This window comes from Neodiprion fabricii, chromosome 2, assembly GCF_021155785.1.
Source record: "Neodiprion fabricii isolate iyNeoFabr1 chromosome 2, iyNeoFabr1.1, whole genome shotgun sequence".
In the NCBI taxonomy this organism is placed as follows: Eukaryota; Metazoa; Arthropoda; class Insecta; order Hymenoptera; family Diprionidae; genus Neodiprion; species Neodiprion fabricii.
The window spans coordinates 5859825-5882569 of record NC_060240.1 but is presented as its reverse complement, the minus strand read 5'-3'; the positions used below and the strand labels follow the sequence as shown (position 1 = coordinate 5882569).

Genomic DNA, 22745 nt, shown 5'->3' with positions numbered 1-22745 from the left:
ATAATTCCGGACTCAACGTCCTAATTGATACGGTTCACCAGAGATGACGTACTTCTTTGGCATGTGATTGACGAATGATTTATACCGCTTTATAATCTTTGTGAAACCATTTTTCTGCGGGATATGTCGTTTGTAAGTAACTCTGTGTCCTACGGCGTACGGTGAATTAGCAAATCCTTTAATGTTATGATCGGGGTATCTCTGCTGCTGATGTGAATGGGTAGGCGGTCTCTGAGGCGGTTGAACAACTTGAATTCCCCCAGAACCGAAACGCCCGCGAGCAGAATACACGGGTCTAGAACTGTAAGGATGGTAGGAATTCGGCCGCCTCTGATAAGCATCGCGGTACTGCATTTTCTGCGAGCTTGATCCAAGAGATCGACCAATCCAAGAAGTCGAAGGGTACTTCCTCTGTCTTCCGTAACTCGGAGGCCTTCGACCGACGGTTGGATTTTTTTTCTGCTGCTGTTTATGACCATAAATTGGCTTGCGATTGGTCCCATAATCAAAATAATTGGATCCTAGATACCCGCCGCGATAAGGATGCCGTTTTCTTCCCTGTTCCAGATTCCCTTTGTGGATTTGGGGCGCGGCATAATCATCAACGTATTTCGTTGGCTCCCGGAGTCCAGGATTTGAGTCCGACGAGTAGTCATCGCCTCCGCCAGGAATCCCGAAGCTATTCGTCCTGACATCCTCCAGACGTTCTTCCCTGACGTCATGCTTCACGTACTTCTCCTCAATCATTTCTCGCTTCGGATGGAGGAAATCGTTGTAGTCTTTAGGCCGATAAAGTCGCTCCCCTCTGACATCTTCGTCATCGGCGTCATCGAACGAGGGCGGGTTATACCCCATGGTTTCCGCCATGGGGTTATAGTACTCATTCTCCTTGGAACCACCGTTACCGGTTTCCGGGAATCCGCTGTTGAACCTGCTCAAAAAGCTGTCGCGATATTTCTCGTAGAGTGAGCCGTCATTCGGGATCTTCGTATCCTCGGCGTCGTCTTCGTTATATCCGCTCTTCACTTTCTGCGGAAGTATCTGTATACCTGCACCCTTCGAGTCGCGGATACCAAAATTGCTGTACATGTCCGGCTTCGAGGACGCAGAATCCGTCGAAAACGTCGCTGACGATGTTGCCGAATTGTACTTCTTCGGACGCAAGAACGATATGTCCTTGTAAGTTCGAGATTTTGGGGTCGTGATATCGATTGCGGACATGTCCGGATGCGTCGTCACCATGTCAACGTTACTGCTGGCCTCGTTTATACTCTCTCCGGAGTCCATTGCCTCCCATTCGCCTGTTTGCGATTGAAAATTTTTCACTTTGATTAAAGGGTTCGAATATTTAAAACAAATTTTATCGGTGATACTTTTTCTAAAAAGGACCATTCAAGTATCAGCTAGCGCTAAAACTAGCTAAAACGTAGTTGATCACGATGTGACTGTAAATAACATTTCTGCCATTCCCAGGTAACGAATCGATTTTTCAATAAACGTGTCAAAAAGTTTGCAAAAAATGCGATAGCTAATACTTGAATGGCCTCAAACTTATGTAACACTTCTTCAATCCACGCATGGACTAATTGAAATAGAATTTTTTCCGACTGACGTTCACAAATTTAGGTATTACGTGGTAGTCTAAAAACATGCGGTAGTACGTAAGGATATTTTAACATTTTGAACCTTAAAGATACTCACCGCACTCGACGGCACAAGGATACATCATTTCCTTCTCTCCCTGATAGTAGAGCGGATGTAGATGATGCTATAAATTAAAGCTTCAAATTCACAATTGCATGGTCAATCGTGTATGATACTTTGTAGATGAGCTTTGCGATAAGTCGTAAACACATGCCAAGGTTCAGCATTTAATTATAATAATTTGTACACGGTATCAACCGGTTACGCCGTAGCGCATATATCATTAATTACGCATCATGGATGTAAATTGGAAAGGGATTTCTCGAGCTGACGTAGTGTGACGATCATTTTATTCGGAATCTAGTTCAATTTCAAGAATGATCCGAATAATTAGCCTGAGACTAGATAAAGAACGATTGTGATACTTCCTCGATTAGTTTCAGCATTCTAGGCACGTACCTTCACACTTTCTCGGCGAATTTAAAAAATAGAAGAAAACTTCGTCAGAAATAACGGACCACTTGTTATATTATACGCAGTATCATTCGAATCGAGATACTTTCAATGATTACAAACTAGTCTATAACATCAAAGTACGTGCATTAGGGTGTTTCTGAAAAAAATAATTTGCCATTTTCTGCCATGGCAATCCCTGAAAAGTTTGTTTAAGTTAAAAGAAAAATTCTGGCAAAAGATGAGCGTCCTACGTTATGTGGAAGATCACGCTCGGATAATTTTTCGCATTTATACATTTTTTTAAGTTCACGAAGAAACGTGAATACATTTTTTTTATCGCTTACATCAATCGTAATATCAATTTACGTCACAAAGAAGATCCACACTTGTAGTATTAAGTCGAAAGAAAATCGTAAATTATTTTACATACATGCACAATCAGCCGGTCGAAAGCTTCATGCCGTATTTCGCCAAGAAAGTTAAGACAAAGTGAAAAAACAACTTACTCCGTATCCAACGCCCGCAGTGACTTCGCTTTTCGGGTAAGAATATTTCTTCATCATTTTATCCATCAGCGAGTTCGGACGAGGCAGCGTTTTTCTGCAAATGATATGAAACCTATACATTATAAGAATTTACCTTGTACAGTACTGCAACGTTTAAATAGCGTGAAAGTATACTCGAACGTAACGCGATCGGTTTGTCGCGCAAGAAATTACGTCCTGTGACGATTTTCTCACGGTATATACGTGTGTAAACAGTATGAGCGAAATTTTTTGATTATTTTTTTTTTATTTGGTTTCTGATACGAGAAACTTTATACTTTTTCAGCCTAATTGATGTTTTTTGTAATTCAGTTTGGTAACTCATTGCCTGTAATCAACGATAGTTGTTACAAGAAACAAAAAAAATAGTCAAAATTATACAGTAAAATTATTTGATTATTAGCAAGGTTTCGAGTTGATCGTTAATTGGCCTGAAATTCTGTATGTTTTGAAAAAACAAACAGCCGTGCTCTGATCTCTTTAAACCGAATGATTAGAAAATGAAGAACTATACCGTGACTTTTCGAATAAATATAAATAATCAAGCGTGAACGATCTTTTACGTGTTTGTAAAAACGAAGAGAAGAAGCAGAGGTGCAGCACTGAGTCGTGTCATATTATTCTCTCACCGTTGAGGAATTAACATAACGGGTAACTGGCACTAGCGGGCCACATGTATCCATCACATGTACACAATTATACAAATATACACGCATTCATTTACCACACAAATGCCATGTCGAAGTAGATTTTAATCGTGACATTACACTGCTACTATACTTCTTCATGTTTATTTTTTGCCCTGAATTTCACCAGAATCGTACTAACAATGGATTATACCTGTACATTAACTTTACGCACATATTTATTAAGATAAGAGGATATAAAGAGTGTCCGTGTGGATGTTGGTGCATAAATTATGTAGGTAATGTACCTAAGAAAAATGCTTGAAATATTTTATTCAACAAAGATTTATATTATAGGGTTTCCTTTTGATTGCATAAAGCTTATATACCTTTGCACACGAAAACGTCGTGCAGTGGATCATAATCGTAACCGTTTGAATCTAACATCATATTTATCCTTTCAGCTAACATTCGTCATTGGTACTAGTCCTATTACCGTCGTATTTTTTATTTACTAAGATCACAAGTGTATTCTATACAGGTATGTATAACTTACGTGAAATCCTGCTTCTTTTGCTCAGCTGTGAATCCGTGACTAATTAAATTAATCACCAACAATGAAACCCACCGCAAGCTCTGGAACAGTAACGAATGATTGATTTTTCTAGGGCTTACAATAATTAACTGAACTATAAGGACTCTCCGTCTTTCGTGAAATATTTTTTATAATTTTCAAAGCTACTAATTGTTAATCACGAACGAAAAAAAATATTCTAGACGAGTTGATGACGCATGGTTCTAGGCTTTTCGTCAACGTTTTGTACAGTTTTGCCCTGTTTGAACGAGGTTGAAGTTAGTAACTTTACTCTAACGAAACTTTGAGAGAAAATCGCTATTTTCTTATTTTTCTGGGGATTTTGATGGAACAAGGATTGCTAAACATAACTATATTTCGCTTTATTACGGTTTACTGAATTTCAAACAATTCGAAAATTGCGAAATAACAATTTTTTCTCAGCATGAATGGTTACGATAACGTTGCCAACTTCAAAGTGATCTTTTTGAAGAGACATAATACTATTACAACCCTAGCGTGAATTTCATTGTTAAAGAATGCTGAATGTACAGGTAACAATTAACAACAGCGATAAAAATACGTTTAGTTCCGTGGACAGGGAGAAAGATTTTTATACAAAATAACCGATTGTCAATAGCGAAATACTTGAAGATCAATCGTATTGAAGTTAGTAACGTTATCGTAACGATTCATGCTGAGGAAAAACCGTTATTTCGCGATTTCGAAATTGTTTGAAATTCAGTAAACCGTAATAAAACACAACACACTCACATTTAAAAATCTTAGTTCGTTAAAAATCATTATAAATTTAGAAAATCGTGATTTGTTCTACGATAAACTTAATAACTTCATACTCGTGAAGATCATATCTCAACCGTTTGTACATTGTACAGAATATCCTCAAATAATTTACACTGTTGATGAAGCTTATGTACTGTTTGCAAGATTGTGATTTATATACTCTAATAACATTTACGCAAGTGATCACATAACAAAAATTAATGTGAACAGTAAATCAAATGAATGTAGGTATAAATCACTGAAATAGTATTTCTATATTTCAGTGGTACAAATATAGTGACTTGGAGCAATAAGTTCCGATCAAATTGACAGCAATTTTATTAAAATACAATAATTGACGTGTTAGATCATGTTTCCTACGTATTCTCACGATCGTTCTGAGCAAACTGTCAAAATTTGATATTTTGATCCTGTATACAACGACTAACAATATTTGCCACCTACACATGAAGAGGTCATAATACTTCGCTTTACAGTTTAACATCACAACATAGACTCGCGATTGATTTTTCTTATAATTAACAATTTTCTTTGTCCATTCGCAATATAACGGTTGCCCATAATCCCAGCCCCTTAATATATTCAGCACTAATCTCAATGAATATTCATACACTCGAGGGGTTTCATCCCACACGCACAGTGATGTAATTGTAGATTAATATAATTTTTCAACACTCTCTAAAATTTTAAAAACTTCGAGATCGTGCGCGATGTAAATATAATATGCACGCAGTGATCACAAACTGTTGAAATTGACAAAACAAGAATCAAGAAACCAAAAACAAAATATCAAAAAACGTGTATAATTCTAATGATCTTCGTACCGCGATTTGGAATCGCATTTTGCCTTGGCAAAACACTGCAGATATATCTATATTATTGGTACACGTAAGTTCACTTCGTCTTCGGAGCAGGATCCCGCTGTTTCGCCGAGGCGGGCGCGTATGAAAATGAGCTGCGACCCGAGGAGACGCGGTCTTTTGTTTATCATCTTTACGGTTGTTACACGCTCCACTTAGTTTACATCAAAGTTAGACGCGATGAGATCCACCTCCCGTTTCTCCAATCTCGCGGGTGTAACGCGTCTGAATCGGTATAATGACTGCCGGATTAAATCCCCTGCAGCGGCACCGCGACGCACGTCTGCCGATGAATCGCGAGCTTCTCCGATCTGTCCAGTGAAAAGAAAGTTCTTCTAGCCCAATCGGAATGTCCGAGTAAACATCTGAAATTACAATTTTTAGATACCACCATTTTTTTTTTTGCTAAGCTTTGGGAAAGAGAGAAATGGAGAGGAGGGGTGGGGGATCATTCTCGGTCCAAATTGGTCCAAATCCAGGATTTCGACCATATTCCGAAGTAGCTTTGGCCGCCATCTTGAATTTATGGCTTAAGTCGGGGAATATCGGTTGTTGTATACAAAAATTTGTCACGAGCAAAGTTGTAAGAGAATTAAATTTTCTATAAATTTAGTTGTGACAATTTTTAGTCAAATGTTGCAAATGGGCGAGTTATTTGACAACAATGAATCCTTCCATAAATTCAAGATGGCGGTCGACACTCCTGCCAAATCTGGTAAGAAATTTTTATTTAGACTACCCATGACCCCCCTCCCTGACCTCCAAGGAATTTTAGAAAAAAAAAATAGTGGTATTGAAAAGTTATAATTTCACGCGTCTTGCCATGGTTATGATTTGCTTCGCCACTTTCTGCACCTGCAACTATGCATCAATCTATAGGACGCCGTTTCCTAAACTTGATGCTTCGGCGGATTCACGCGGTCGCGTAACAACCGTTTGACAATTGAAATACCACGCTCACTTTATTCGACTTACTGCAAGTTTCGGCAATCGTAATCATAACGAGTGCTCGACCAGAAAATTGGATTTCATTCAACACAACTTACGATACGTAATTTGTTATACCGGCCTGCAATTACCTTATATATATGCAACTTCAAGAACTGAAGCGAAATTGTGTACGATTCAGTTGAAACCAATCAGATTTATATCTGCCGCCATGCGCGAAGTAAAGCTCTCGTTTTCTACGGCACCGGAATAACTGAATTTCACTTATTTTCCACAGTTTTATATAGGATGTATAATGTTAATATATAGTTATACAAAATATATCCCCGTAAATTATTGAATCGTAAAATATACTTAATTCATCATTTTCAAAATTGTTTATTACAATTGTAATTCCATAAAATTAATGTCACGTCAAATCAGATACATTATAACCGAATCTTGAAAATGAATAAACTATACATACATATAATATTTGTCCCAAGTGAAAATAAATAGAGATAAGAAATTATTCATGTCAATTAATCAGCAGTTATACTTTCGAACGTGTGGTATATTAATTTGCTCATCTATTTGAATTTCTACCATTAGTTTCTCAACGGGGCTGTGAATAATGCACACAAAATAAATAAAAATAATTGTGAAAGCGAGTAAAATCAAATTCCCTTTCGACAACGAATCGATGGTTTGCTGATTTTCGCCAAGCGGCTACACTGGAATTTCAAGTCAGTAATGCGGAAAATTAATATAAGGTATTGGTCATGACTAACAACTGCTGTTAATTTGCTTCGCTATGCAGGCTTCCATTTCATGATAGACAATATATTTCCAACCATTCGAATATAAAATTTTTCAAGCACATGCCACTGCAAAAAATGTTGTTCAGAGAAGACGCATCGATTATGTCCATTCATGATCATTTTTCAGTCAACGGTACGGATCGCGTGTAGTGAAAAATTTCAAACCTCCACCAGTTCCGATTTGAAAATGGCGATCCACTCGTCGTCAGCCCCATCGAAAAAATCAATGAGCTCCACCAATCTCTTCTTTTCTCCTTTACTCCGTCCAAAAATAAACTGAAAATAATGCATTATACGTCATAATAAACTCCAACTGTAATTTTCGTTTTCATTATTCAACGTTCTGAAATAACAGGGTCAAATGACGATCGTTAAAAGCAGAATTACGGCTTATAGATCAACGAACTACAGAGACGATTTAGAAAAGATCACCTAACCTAGAAAAATTTATTTATAACGTTGTAAGAAATGATCGAACTGAGGAATAATTTTCTGTCGTAATGTATTTGAAAATCGTATACGCTCGTTGATATAATCAATCGGGAAATTGAACTTGAGTGCGTGCGCCATGGAAGTGAAGTTTGCAAAATTGACGAGAGATGGCAGCACAAACACGAATGGTAAATATATTGATCAAGTTAGACTTTATTAATGCAGGTAATCTTAGCGTCGAACGAATTGACGTGTCATCCGTTGATACTTATAAAAAATATCAATTTCGGTGTTAAAAAGAGTTAAAATAATCCGGGGATATTACAACTACGTAATAGGTTGGCTTATGACGTCATTCGTGAGTTACACCAGCGTCATCGGACAGTCTATTGTGGAAAATTTACCAGATCAAGGTAACTTGCAATAAAATTAATAAAATCCCGTTCGCGATTCGTACGGACCTCAGAGGACAGTTAGTTCGAAGATAGGCGAATACCGTGGGAAACAGGCTCCGTTTATCAAAGAACCATTTTGTTCAGCCTCGGCCGAACTCCCCTCTTAACCCCCGTTGCTTTTCGGACCGACTTTAGCGATCGCGTAAAACTGCTCATCAATATAGCATGTAAACAGACTGCTGGTCATAAACAATCCTATGGCGTTCAAGTGATCGATAATACGAACTCGATCATCATTTCAACCATTTTCTCTCCCAAGTCCGCACCTCCGCTTGCTTGCGTCGTCGGATTCGATAAATTCAGTGATACTTATATTCTTACCGTCGCCCGTCTTTCTGCACTTTGTTACACAGTTTCCATCTCATCTTATTCTCCTTGTAGCCGTTAACCCCGAGTTACCTAGCAAATCGGCCTGCACTCGCTTAAATAGGTTGGTTCAAATAACAATCGTCATATTCATACAATCCAACTATTCTCTACTCATTTCATTTTCATTTAATATATACTCCGAATACATGCCTGCTTCAATCTCAAACGTTTTTACATCGATATATACAGTGTTACATTGGGCATTGACTCATTATCGCGACCCTTTAATAACTGGAAGAGAGAATAATAATAATAATAATTATAATAATTATTATAACTTACATTGTCAACGAGCAGGGCTGGTAGCAAGTCACTTTTCGTCACTTTAGTCACTTTTGCTATTTCCGATTTGAATTTTATTGTCAAATTTTTCGTAGACTTGTTTGAATTATCTTTTTTGGGATTTTTTTTTTTTTTTCTCATCTACTGTAATTCTACGTACCGCAATCTCAAGCTTTGCTCATGTTATTCGACGTTCGATTTTGTCGGTGAGATTAACGACGCCGTTTTGTTTATCCCAGAGTTATGATGTCATTTTGTTTGAAACAAGATTTAAAAATTTTACACTACTTTGGTTGGAGTAATTGCAAATTTAAATAAGAATCCTTTGTAAATTTTCTCATCCACATTTCATACTTTCCGAGCCGTGCGTTTTAAGCGATATTACTAACTGGCAGAGAAAAATCTGTGAAAAATTGCTGTGCGAGATATGTCGTGCGTCGTGTAATGGCTAAACTGTAAATAAAATTCATCAAATTTTCCCTTTTCATATCACAAGAAATAGTATAAATAAAACTTGGCCAAATACATATTGAAACATGCAATTTCACTAATATTTCACGAATCATATCCTTACAACATTATTTCACGCAACAACTCTACGAATAAAGTTATTAAAAATATCGAGAATAATGCACATAGAGACATAGTGATTTAGTCTTGTAAATTTTTTTTGAATAATTCACCTGCTACCAGCCCTGTTTTAACTAATTGTTCTTCATTGTATTTCATTCTTCATTTTATTTTATTTATTTTTGTTAATCATTTCTGCACGTGACAGTGTGTGTGAGATATGTAGATTATTTTGTTATCAATTTTTTTTCCTCATTTTTCTGAACTTTCAGTTAAATTTCAAGCGTCACAACGGAAACCGTATTAAGGATGTCGATGCAGCAGTTTTGCCTCCGATGGAACAATCATCAGCCAAATTTCATATCAGTTTTCTCAAACCTATTGAACAACGAGACATTGGTTGACGTAACATTGGCAGCTGAAGGCAGACATCTCCAAGCGCATAAAGTTGTACTATCGGCCTGCAGTACATACTTCCAATCGTTGTTCACCGTCAATCCTTGTCAGCATCCGATCGTCATATTAAAAGACGTCAAGTTTTCCGATCTGAAAATAATGGTCGATTTTATGTACTACGGAGAAGTCAACGTCTCCCAAGATCAACTGCCCTCCATCATTAAGGTAAATATTATTACAGGGCTGGTAGCAAGTCATATTTACCGTACAATGCTGCACTTAATTTTATTTAATTTTTTTTTTCCACATTCTAACATATCGCACACTATCAAACTTCATCCAAGTTATACGTATCGTGTAATTTTTAATATCTAATTTACCAGGGAGATTAATGAGATTAGGTTACTCATTCCAAAGACCTTAGATCATTTCACTGCAAAGAAGTAATGAAATCTCATACCTAGCTTATTTTTTGTTTTTCTGTCTTATTTTTCTAATTGACCACATTTCATTGCAATTTTTACGATCTACGACTTCACTTAATATGAATACTTAGCAAGCAAAACGCTATTAGAAAATATTGCAATGTGGGAAATTTTTTAAGTCCTGTAACAGCAATTTGTTGACGAAAATGTGTAAGCAATTTTTTTCACCTACAGTACAAAGAAACAGTAAAAATAAGGATCAGATAGATTTTGAAAGAGCACAGCTGGGGTGAAGATTAAAGTTAAACAATTAACTGAATTAGTTTTGGTAATTGTTAAAGTCTACTTGTCATAAACAATAAACTCCCTACGAATCCTGGACGAAAATGTGAAAATGGGATCGAATTTAAATTATTACGGTTAGATTTTACAATTGCTGTGAAATTTCTTGTCGTAGCCAGCCAGGAAATTGCCAAAAAGCTATTCATTGATTATTACAGACTGCCGAAAGTCTAAAGATTAAGGGCCTTGCTGAAATGCATACAGCCTCTGTAACCAAGTGGCCAAGTGGAAGCAGTGAACCCGGTGGAGGAGATCGAGGTGAATCTTGTTCTCCCAGTCCATCGCCATTGTCACCGTCGTTGCGACGAAAACGTCTAAGGAAAACATCTACTGGTTCAACTTCTGGTTCAGGTGAAAAGTCGGAGGAAATTAATGAGATAACACTGGTAGCGACCAACGTCATCAAACCTGAGCCGTCAATGATGTCTCAAGAAACTGGCGAACACTTACGACGACCCTTGAACGCTAGCACGGAATCACAAGGAAGTATCGACGAAGACCAGATATCAATTGTAAGTTGACAAATGTATTGCCTTATAGTCGTTAGAAGTGCACTGACTCTTAGTCTATGATTATTCATAATACAGGCTTTCCACTCAAGTCCCTAAGCACAGCTTTGGAGCCTATTTTTAAAAATTTAAACTGACTATTTGCCACTTATTTCAGATTAAACACGGAGGTTTTTTTTACTGTTCATTATTAACGAAACGCCCTGATCAAGTCCAGGAATAAATTGGTCAAATCAAGTATGAATATTGTTCAACACATTCGACAATTGATCCAGAATTCTCTTTCGTCGCTCTTTCTTTTAGGAAAAAAATTAGTAGAAAGCCTGTAACAAAATATATTTTATAGCTTGCTAATAATTTAAGAAAGTCAGTGCATGAAACGTTCTTTGTCAAAAATATCCAAGTCATTTTCATGGGTGTTGCTACATCTATAAAAATTCATGTCATTGTCAACAGTTGATGTATTCACGTTTACTGATTACGATAGACGATTATGATTTTATTCGACATGTCGCGACATTTTTGTGAGAGATGAAATTCAGTGTCGGATGTTTACTGCAGATGAGCAATATGGAAAGCAGTTCTGCTAATACACCGGCGCAGAGTGAAGCATCGATGCAAGATATAAGTCAACAATCCGGGGCTAATGCAGCACAGAGTTCAGCTGTTTCCCAGCCGCCAGCCCATCAAGGTAGGATACATTGAAAAATGTTTTTCCCTCTTCTATTAATCGTTGTCTGAATAATAAACGGTCTTTGGAATATTCAAAAAATAACATCACCACATTCGATAGTTTTACTTTCGTAATGACAATAATTCATACAAAGTCCCAAGCTAATAGAAATCCACCTCACAAATAATCATACTATATGTAGGATATTTTTGCCCACTTTAGTTAGCCCACGAACCTTGTGACATTCGATTTTGTTTTAAGTTTTAAATTTTACGCATCCTCATAAAAATATGTTTCGAAAATAATTCTCATGATTTCTTTGCGATGGAAAACGTTTTTTTTTTTCTTTTTCTTTATTCTTATTCCTAATGAAACCTCAAAATTCTCTTTTGTTGCAATTTTTCCTTCAGGCTCGTTGCGATACAATTTCTAAACACTCAAGTACATCTATTGTAACATTCATATTCGCGGGAGAGTAGTTATTCTCGTAATTCAAATCCGGTGAAGATATTACGACGAAAAGCTGAAAAAATTCATGAAAAACCATTTTGACACCGGTATTGTTCACAAAAAAATATACAACAAATTCTAATATCACAAGGGTTACAGCCTAGCTGAATTTAGCTTCAATGGCCTTTACATTTTGAACCGATATAATTGTTCTATTCAAAAATATTTGCCTCACTGGAAAATGGTTCTACATTTTCAAAAACCATGAACACAGAGAAGATTTCTTTGGTAAAGTCAAACAAAAAAAAAAGATGAAGAACAAATCAGTAGTTGATATACTATTGGGGTTTCCTGAAGTGAGATTCTCAAGTCACTTGAGATGACTTAATACATCACTCTGAATATTATAAGTTGTCTCTGCATTAGCTTGAGGGTCTGGTTTCATAGAATCCTCAAAATTCATTTCTATTAATGTACAGTTCTTACTTCCGCATCAATATTTGTTATTTTTTACACGCCTATTATTATTGTTATTATTGTTGTTGTTGTTGTTGTTGTTATTTTATTATTTTATTATTTTATTATTATTATTGTTGTTATTAATAGTAGTACAAAGTTTTATATTGGCATCGTAAAAACAATGTTTACCTTTGCAACATCTCGTCATCTCATGTAATAAGCATCCAAATTGGTGGTGCGAAGATAGTCCATTTTTTCATACTCACCATCTAAATCATGACCAGTCCATCTGAGTTCCACTCTCCTACTGCAAATTTGGTAAAAGAATCATGCATGACTCCTTATGGGTATATATTATTAGGGTATTTCAGAAAAAAATGTTTGCGATCTTCAACAATGATACCCCTGCAAAATTTGTTTGGGTTCAAAGAAAGGTTCTGGCAAAAGATGAGCGTTCTACGTTATATGGAAGATCACGCTCAGTTCATCATTCAAAGTTATAAATTTTTTCTAAATTTATGAAGAACCGTGAATATCAATTTACGTCACTAAGAAGACCCACACGTTTAATATTAAGTTTCCAGTCGATGTTTGAGAAGTGGATCTGACGCCTTTTTCGTTATTAATTCAATCTCATGAAATACTTACAATTTATTACGATCTTTTGATTTAGGAGAATAAGATTCCCGGGTTGATACATCATTGTGTTATGAATCGTGATTTTTTGACTGAATATAAATGTCAGGAACGAAATAATAATTGAAGTGATACTACGTGTTTCTTCATTTCAAAAAAATGTGACAATAAGCGAAAAATTACCATAAGCGCAATCTTCCACACAACATAGTATACTGATCTTTTTACAGAATATTTCTTTTGACCTAAACAAGCTTTTTAGGGTGTGCCACGGTAGAAAATCGCTAAATATTTTTTCCTACAATACCCTAGTATATCATACTTAGTGAGGGAACATGTAACCAACAAATAGCCACGTATTTCGGATCATTTTTTCGTGCCAATGCCAAGTAAACAGGATCTGTATGGAAATAGTTTAATTACTATGAGACTCATAAGTCGGCTCCTGCTAAATAAATAAGTATGTTACTTTGAAAGAATCGTTAGTGTCGCGACATAAGTTTCTTAACTTTCTTCATCCTCTGAAAACAATCATAAATTCATGGCTATTGGTAACATAAATATACTTTTTTCAGTTGTGTCGACCCATGAAAGATCCTCTCTAGTATCCTATTAAACTTACCTCCTTCAGCCACAAACGGCACCCCTTGTCCTTGCGCCCATGGCGAATCATTTCATAATAGCATAATGCTGTCATAGTCATAATTTTTATTTCCTTTCCTCAAAGTTGTTTACAATTTTCATTTGATATATTATATTGGATTCATTGCTCTTCATTAGTACGTACAATTATTGCGCTCTTCAAAGACTTATCACCATTACTTTACTATTCATTCATTTTCTTCTTGTTATCATAAAAATTCAGAAAATTTTGAAACTTCATTAGGGTGTGTGAATTGGCGATGAGTGTATAATAATTGTTCGCGATATCTTGGCATCGACGATATATTATGCTACTTTCGATATCATAAATTTAAATTTAACACTAGCGTCGCGTTACAATGCCTGCAAGTCTCAATGATTTATTTATAAATATATATCTTCTATAGCAGAGCTGGATAATAACGAAAAGTTTCTACAAATATTTTCCAATTGTATTTAAAATTTATTATTACTCGAGCAATATTTCTCTCGTGGTAGGTATATCTTGATTGCATGTTACTATTTTATTATGTTACATAGATATTAGAATATATTACATATGCTGGCACAGATGCGTTCAAGTATGTTGCACATTGGATCAACAGACGTTTGACATGATAATAGATCGATGATAGATCCAAACTTGAAATTATATTAAAAAGTACGCATATACATATATATACACTAGATGTATATATATGCATACACTTATGAATATAAATAATTTTCATTCACAAAATCATCATGGCACGCAGATACATAGCACACAGAATTTTTTAATTTTTTTTTTTTTTTTTTTTTCTTCTCCGTCACATTTATGATAAGTATATGTACAGTCTCTCTTGTCACTATGTGCGTATGTGTGCTCTGTCTTGGCCTTAATTTTTGATAGAAACAAAAACATTAAGATTGTTTTTGCGAATATTTTGTGCTTGAAAATGTATCTGTGCCATGCCATAATTTTTCTACTTACAATTACTTTAATTGCGGTCATTTTTGTTTTATGAATTATTCAACGGCGGATGTGATATAAAAATTGGAGTTTATGAGAAAAAAAATTGCTGAAACAGGTTTAATTACTGATTCGATCTTTCTTTTCTTTGGAATATATTGCTAAATTAATTTTAGTAAAATACATTGAATTATAATGCTTAATCATTGTACCTCATCTACTTATATTTAATTTAGTCACTGGATAATTATTTCAATTCTCATCACAATCACACAATCATATATTTCAACAAAACGCATGTCCGGCCTTTGAAAATGACTTAAAAAAAAAAAAAAAATTATTCATAATTTTTATAAAATTCGCAACGATCATTATCCTGACCAAAAAAAAAAATTGGTCTGTCCCGCAGGACTGCAATGGACAATAATGGAGCACACGTATCCCCGTTTCGCTCTGTCCTCATGTCAAACGAATCTGTCGATCCAAGCACCATCAGCTTTTACGACACCTGAAATAACAACGCCGCCACCGGTCAGTGGTCAGTACTCGACTACGAACACGACCGCATCTAGCTGCGCCCTGACCAACTATTCAAACTCTTCTCATTCAACGGTTCAACACTCCTCAGGCGGGACAACGCCACCGGCGCCGTGTACAACAAACTGCCAAAGTCCCTGCGCTAGCCCACAAACCGCAAACAAGCGAAAAAGATCTACAAATCCACAAGCTGATGAAAATTTTATTAGAGCTCTCGACGCCGTACGGTACGGAGGTATAGGTTTTTGCAAGGCGGCACGTATGTTTGGTGTTAACAATCGAACTCTTTGGCTCGAGTATAAGAAGCGAGGATACCCCAACAATCGTCCCAGTGTGAAATCCAGAGTTAAACAAGAAGTTAACGCTTCGCCGCCGCCTCCGACTCAGCTGAGTCAGCCCATCAATTCGCAAAGTCCTTCGCCCATGGGGCCGCCGTCTACGCCGCATAGTACTCTGAATGCTCATACCACGCATACAATGCACATGGCGCATACACCGCACACCATGCTCAGTGGTTATCTAGACAACAGGCATAGCGACTTTGCCCTTCAGAGTACAGCGATGCCTATCAATTTACACGGTGTCAATTATAATTCCATGTGAACTGAACTAAATTCGGACAAAAACCAGTATCGTTATTAAACTCTGACAAACCATACTTTTCATTTAGTTAAAAAGAAAAACAAGTATACCTGCTTGTGATAATGTCTCTGTACGATATTGCGGGGGGGGGGGGGGGGGGGGTCGTCTTTTTTTTAAATATTTTCTTTCTTCCCACAACGTTGAGTTTGAACTATATGAAAAGTGTTATTCCTTATTATTAACACAATGACAAAGAAATAACTTTCTCCAATCATTTTAAAATTCGCACAACTTTGTATATTCAATTTAGTCTATGGATGATACATTTTTTACGTATATTTCCGAACTGTTTAATATACATATTTCTTTTTTTTCAATTCTGTTATTTCAATGCATCTATACTTTTTACCTTTAAACTAATTTTTATTTTCTATTCTGTAATAGAGTTATAAAATATTTACTTTTTCTTTGTGCAATCTAAATCTTATCAACTTTTTTCCTCAGATGTTAATTAATTCTCGTGTGGAAGAAAAAAAGAAATATACAATTTTTATCTTTTTGTCATACCGTTGATGGTATGAAAATAATCCAAATTAAAGTACGATCCAGGTGATTGAACGGCTCTTAATGAAAAAAATTTTTTTTTCCTGTTCTTACTAAAACTGTACGTTTTTTTCAGGTGCTTTGCTTTATATCACTTAGAATATAATAATTATACATATACACGATCATTTATCAGTTGGTGATCGCAAATGCTACTAACGCATAGGTTTTACCTCAAGTCCTTGTAAACGGCACCGTCTCGTTCCAAGTATCAGGTGTGTTCAACAACTGATAAATAACCCTATAGAATAAATATTGCATGACGAGATACGTATTTAAAGACATGATCACCAGCAGAGAGTCGAGATAATACTTTCCTTTTTTTTTTCAGCTATCAGTTACTAAAAAGTATTTCCGTTTCGCTTCACATTTCACCCAGTATCAAAATTAAAAGCATATTTACATATACCTTTTATGTAGCCTGTGAGAATCTGCTGCTGTTGTGAACGATGTCTCATCGTCTTGAATTGCGTATTTATATAAGTGTTGGTACCTAACTAAGCAAGCGTGTAAACCTTTTTGTAAACATCTTAGGGACGTCTAATTTCTTATTAATCAAGCAATGGCTAATGTCTCCAATTACATTAATGGTTATTACCTTCCTATCATTGTTGACATATACACACACATATATATATGTATGTATATATATATATATAATATATATACACATTTTTTTATTTTTTTCATTTCTCATTTCTCTTCCTTTTATGCAATTCAGAATTATTGTAAAATTACTATTGTACTTATGTGCTTAGTTGTATCGTTAGATTTTGGCAAAGCTTACAGAAATAGTATCTATTATGTATGCGCACAATCAGAGGTATTTTGGTCGCTATATTTTTATCAAAGAAATAGCGCAGTTAGCAACATTCAATTTTATCGATAATACATTAGAAACAGCGCACAGGCGAACAGCCTTGCTTTTTTTTTTATTGTAACTCTTCCTCATATTTACCTCATATAAGCATCGTGAGTAAAAATCTGATGACCATATGAAAAGGAATGTGGCCTCTCTCTTGTTTAGCTTACCTGCGGAAAGATTGCGAAAAATTGATTTATCTGAATTTGAGAATTCTTACTGTGTGTGAAATCGAATTCAGTGTGTCAGTAAATTTGGTGATTCTTTATTATCAACGCACATTCTATTGGTTGATCCGAGCACTCTGATTTTGAAATTTCATCATATTTTGTGGGCATAAATTGTACTGATCATGACAACTCAATTACTGGAAGTAGCTAAAGTCTTCAGATGGATAAAAAATTACCAAGTTGCAACTGTGCTTTGCAATTTATGTATGGAGTTTCCTAATCAACATCATATAAACAAATAAACATTCCACTTGATCATGCAGTTAAATTATTAATACGCCTCATTTTACAGTACAACAAATCTATCTAACATTAAGAAGATGATGATTCATTAACAATATAGCTTCCAAATTATCGCTGAATATCTGTCCTTGGCAAATAGTGTTTGAGAAAAAAAAAATTAAAATAATAATAATAATAATAATAATAAGAAAGAAGAAGAAGAAAATAATGAAACCAACCATGCGAGAAAATGTGTATATTCTCTAGGACGCTATTTATTGAATTGTGTAAATAGTTTTGAAAGTCGTAACAAGTTTCAATAATACACATTAGGGCGTCTTTGTACGTATATTATACTAGCTACATGTAGTATGAATTTTAATTGTTCAATAATGATTATCCATGTTCACTAATTATTCATATATATATAAAAAAAAAAAAAAAAAAAAAAACTTTGTTATTCAGAGTAGTATAGGAATAGATCTGGTAACTTAGTTGTTAGAATTTTTGTGCAAATGTGAGAAAAATTTATGGCAGGATTTTGCTTTTCATATTTAGAGCAATAAAAATAAACATAATTATTTACTTCTACGAATCCATCGGTTTGATCTACCTTTGCTATACCTTTGTTCTATACTATCGCAGTATATACCATATTTTCTTACATACAGATAAAAAGTAGCGTTTTCTTATGGCAAAGATTTGGTTCGTTGCTAGTTCGAATATGGAAAAACCAAGTTGAAACATAATCGATAGTATCCAATAGTCTGCTTCGGACTTGCGTATATAGACGTAACGTTTTACTTATTTTTATTTTTTTTTTCTTTCACATGAGCATTCTAATAACAAACACTTGGCCTCATAAGACACTTTTCATCTCAAAATTGATACAATAACGCTAAATTGAAATTATCCATTGTTTAAAGTACCAAAGGGTACGATTCCATTCAATATAACTATCCTCTGTTTTATTCTTCAACGCATTGTACATAAATTATATGCACTTTAATACTCATGCACAAATCATACATAACGCTTGGTATATAACATCACAGAATAACTGTACGATTCATAATTTGTCATGCAAACCTATAGACATGGAGCTTGTCTGAAAGATGGTTTAGCTCCGCATACCCCCATCCCTTTCCATCCATCATCACACTATCGAAACATGAAACGATTAATGCGCACCCATGTCATGTTGTTTTTTCATCATCCGATTACAGATAGCTAAATGGTGAATAGGTAGACGACTCATACTTTATTTCTACTGCAAATTTCAGCTGTCCAATGCAAACAGACAGGAACAAAACGTGGTCGGCTACTAATGCGTCAACCCCGTGTAAAAAAAGAATCAGAACCAGGTCATCCGTCGCCAGATAGCGAACCAGGCTCTCCTCACATTGTTGCCTCTCCGTCGAGCTCCTACACTCCTACGTCTTCTCATCCATCTACCCCAATTCTAAACCTTCCGCAATCTTCTCAAGCATGGGAGGAGACTCAGAGAACACCTTCGCCTCACATTGCTGTGGTTAACCAACAGAACTTATCGACGGCCAACACAGCGACAAATCTTCTAACCGTCCCGCAACCTTCCTACTTAGTCAAACAGCATTCCCATCCACTTTTACCGAGTCAACAGCAGAGCGTGTCCGGCGGTCATTTGATACATAGACAACATTCGAACCCTGAATATCCTGGAAGATCGACTAGTCCTAGTATCATAATAGAACACGCACCATTCATAAAGACAGAAGACAGTAGTCACGGCGAAGGAAGAGATATCAGAGAGCCTGGAAGCAGTATGGGCGGATTAAGAGTAAGGACAGCTGAGTTGAGGCGAAGTTCTTCTTCCCCGCAGGTTGGTATTAATTAGTAAAGTCTTGGAGAGGTGATTTACATACCTTGAGTTTGTTGTTTGGACACGATCACACCCTGAGCCAAATTTCTAAGCAGTTGAACGATTTTTATGCCGTCAGAGTTCTCATATCTATTTCTATTCCATCTAATATCTCTCCCCTAAGATGTTTTATTTCGGTCTTGGTTCATTAACTCATTTGTCGAACAATTACGCAATACCCTGTAAATCAGGCAGATATTCAAAATACTCAAGCTATGTTGAATCTCCTCAAACTATTGTAATGTTGAATTTTGCATGATACATTTCTTACGACGATCGACAACAATGTCAGCGGTATGTTTGAAAGTGACATGTCACCTAGAATTCTTATAACCGAACGGGTTGAACTTTAAAGTGATTTGACCAAAAGTTCAATAAATTATTGAATGGTATGACATACACGAACGATAACTGTGGAAAATCACTGTGTATAAATTGAAGAAAAAATGTAAAAACATAGCTTTCTCCAACAGACTGGAGTCAGAAGTGAATCGCGACTGTCTCGAGAAGGATCAAGCGATCAACGACTTGGTCATTGTCCGGTACAACGACCTGGACCAGCTTTGGGTTGCAATCATTGTTGGAACACGATAGACGCGCATGGTAGGATACTGAGGAGGAAGACTAAATATCACTGTCCCGAATGCCAAACTAATCTCTGCATTGTACCCTGCTTCCAAGAATTCCATGAACGACAAAGAGAAGTCTCTACCTTAAGACCTCTACCAAAAACTAGTTCTATATAATTTTATTATTCGTTTTCATCTATATTTTACGGCAATGACTTTTTGTTTTGCAATGATTAAATTTCAGCTGGAATTCAGCGTGTACAAAGGTGAGCGTGTACAATTTAATCATATGTGTTAAAAGTTACCGAATATTATTGTATAATTTGTTTATATATTACTAACTGTATCGAGGAAAGTAACGACGAGGCAAGGATACAAATTGGATACGTACCAAGCAATTTTCATTTGCATTGCAGTAAAGTTTTACTTTCGTTACCGTTGTAGGTAATGATAGTACTGTATTATGGTTTTCACTGGTTTCCCCATTTTTTCCAAGTAGCTAAGAAACGAGTATATTACAGAAGTTTGTCAACGAACAAACAATGCTCAATGAAAATCAATATTTTAATCAAATCAACATCCTATTATTGAAGATAAAATTTATCCCTTGTGTTATTAACGAATTAAAAGTTCTAATTACGTTTTGTAATACCTCTCAAATGACACGATTATGTTCTAAAGATAATAGACAGACAACGAACATCATCCACGGTACCAATAATCTTAAAAATCTAGGTGGCTCTGCAAATATCCTGATAGCCGCAACTCCTCAGCATGCTACAGAATATCTTTAAATCTTACATATGACCTTGTAGAGTTTTGAAATCATCCAAATGTTTTTACAGACAATTAATTTAAACTTATAATATTTGATATAAAGAAATGCACAACCATAGTACCAAGTCTCAAGCACAATTAAAAGATGAAAAGTATAGTTGTGGCTATATTTATGGATAAAATTGGTTTGACAGTGGTGATGAATCGCAGCTTCAATTACGAGACATTGCAAATTCACTATTTGTAGTGTAAACATGAACCATTTGTAAATATTAATCAATTGGTGAATATCCAGTTGGTAATAACCATTGATATGTTATTGTATTAATAATAAAAGTAGTGCAAAACTAAGCTACTCATATCCAAAGCCACAAAGTTTAGTATTTAATTGAAAAAAGACTTCTAGACCTGTTCAAGTCACGGATATGAGGAGTTTTATTTTGCTGAATGCATCTTCGGTGTATAATTCTTCAAACTTAGTTAAGCTAATTTTTTTGACATGAAAAATTTTATGTATGAAATAATTTTGTACTCAATCAGTGTATCATTTGTATTATGACATTTTTCTTCCATTTTATCATGTTGATATAATTCATTTCAGTGTATCGATTGCAAAAGTACGGAATTACTTATAAATTTGTATTTTTAATGTTGATTGGAAATTTTATAACTACTTGAAATATGTTTTCGCAAAATCTGCACGAATTGATTTATGAAAAATTCAAAAACTTATATAGGTATAAATATGTCAATGTATATATCAGTGCATTTATGTAAGCAAGTTTTGATGTAGGTTTAATCTGGGATCAATACGATATAAATCCCAAACTGGAAATACTGCATTATAATACAAAACAAAATATATTTTTGGCAAATTATATATTACATGTTAGATAAGCTCATCGTCGGTTCAAATACACAGTTTATTCATTACGTGAAAATAATTCTAGGCCACCAACCACTTATCTGATAAAACCGAACGAATATTTTGAATCTAAAACTTGCACTGTAGGTCATGACAAGTTGCAATCTTATAAAAAAGCAACAAAGTACAATTTATTGTATATAATTGTAACAATCTTAGTATTTCAGATTTTTTTTTTTCAAGCCATAAACTTTATATATTATTTATAACTGTATATTAATTACGTGCGTCTTGTTGGCACTAGAGTGCACGTGGGTTTTAGATAACGCAAATACATCTACTCTGTTGTTGTTTATTGATTTCACGCGAGCAAGTGTTTTGAACAAAAAATTTGTCTATTCATTACGTATATGTTATTAAAATATTTATCGTTATACTACCGAAAATGAAAACGCTTCATCTCCAATATAATTTGCCTCTTCGATAGTCATTAAAATTTTGATTAATTGATGTGTTGAAATTTGGGGTATAGGAAACACACACGAATTGAGAATGAAATAAATAATTAACAATAAATTTATAGCAATTGTGTATCATTTATTTTTCAACGATTATTTTCACATACGGCTTTCGCTTTCTCTCTTTCTCACACTCTTTTTCTCTCTGGCTGTTCAATTATTTACGATATGCGTTTATTTAAATGATTTGCGTGTAACAAAACAGCATAATCGTTTTAGTATTTCTACAAT

General features: G+C 35.2%; 3 protein-coding genes across 10 annotated transcripts in view; 2 read left to right on the top strand and 1 right to left on the bottom strand.

Moving 5' to 3' along the window:
- Window positions 1-12: 12 nt before the first annotated feature.
- LOC124176462 lies at window positions 13-8951 on the bottom strand. Of its 5 annotated transcripts, none has more exons than XM_046557805.1 (7): window positions 8466-8557; window positions 7423-7533; window positions 5474-5874; window positions 3828-3907; window positions 2607-2700; window positions 1702-1768; window positions 13-1301 (listed from the first exon to the last, which is right to left on the bottom strand). In XM_046557805.1, the coding sequence occupies exons 3-7, from the start codon at window positions 5489-5491 to the stop codon at window positions 13-15; spliced, it is 1548 nt and encodes a 515-aa protein (XP_046413761.1). In that variant the 5' UTR covers window positions 5492-5874; window positions 7423-7533; window positions 8466-8557. The 5 variants fall into 5 exon arrangements, with proteins under 5 accessions (XP_046413761.1, XP_046413760.1, XP_046413759.1 ...); XM_046557804.1 differs by lacking the exon at window positions 8466-8557 and adding an exon at window positions 8186-8321; XM_046557803.1 differs by lacking the exon at window positions 8466-8557 and adding an exon at window positions 8151-8285.
- Window positions 7901-22576, top strand: LOC124176463 (longitudinals lacking protein, isoforms H/M/V). Of its 4 annotated transcripts, none has more exons than XM_046557807.1 (6): window positions 7901-8102; window positions 9638-9986; window positions 10687-11040; window positions 11599-11728; window positions 19169-19746; window positions 20259-22576. In XM_046557807.1, the coding sequence occupies exons 2-6, from the start codon at window positions 9675-9677 to the stop codon at window positions 20529-20531; spliced, it is 1647 nt and encodes a 548-aa protein (XP_046413763.1). In that variant the 5' UTR covers window positions 7901-8102; window positions 9638-9674; the 3' UTR covers window positions 20532-22576. The 4 variants fall into 4 exon arrangements, with proteins under 4 accessions (XP_046413763.1, XP_046413766.1, XP_046413765.1 ...); XM_046557808.1 differs by lacking the exon at window positions 7901-8102 and adding an exon at window positions 8441-8574; XM_046557810.1 differs by lacking the exons at window positions 19169-19746; window positions 20259-22576 and adding an exon at window positions 15478-18360 and having other exon boundaries at window positions 7902-8102.
- The window catches only part of LOC124176460 (protein CLEC16A homolog), a 19733-nt gene continuing 11749 nt past the window's right edge, over window positions 14762-22745 (top strand). Inside the window, exon 1 of the mRNA XM_046557795.1 lies at window positions 14762-14766. The gene's annotated coding sequence lies outside the window, so the exon portion shown is untranslated. The remainder of the gene's footprint in view (window positions 14767-22745) is intronic.

Coding starts and splice junctions, on each gene's coding strand:
- LOC124176462 (XM_046557802.1), bottom strand. CDS start 8,936: ATGAGAAAAAAAAAAAAAAATCCCAAAAAAGATAATTCAAACAAGTCT. Junction 3,908..7,422: donor TCAAATCGGAACTGGTGGAG/GTTTGAAATTTT, acceptor TTACTGTTCCAG/AGCTTGCGGTGGGTTTCATT. Junction 1,769..2,606: donor CTGCGGGCGTTGGATACGGA/GTAAGTTGTTTT, acceptor TTTAATTTATAG/CATCATCTACATCCGCTCTA.
- LOC124176463 (XM_046557807.1), top strand. CDS start 9,675: ATGTCGATGCAGCAGTTTTGCCTCCGATGGAACAATCATCAGCCAAAT. Junction 9,987..10,686: donor AACTGCCCTCCATCATTAAG/GTAAATATTATT, acceptor TGATTATTACAG/ACTGCCGAAAGTCTAAAGAT. Junction 11,041..11,598: donor ACGAAGACCAGATATCAATT/GTAAGTTGACAA, acceptor TGTTTACTGCAG/ATGAGCAATATGGAAAGCAG.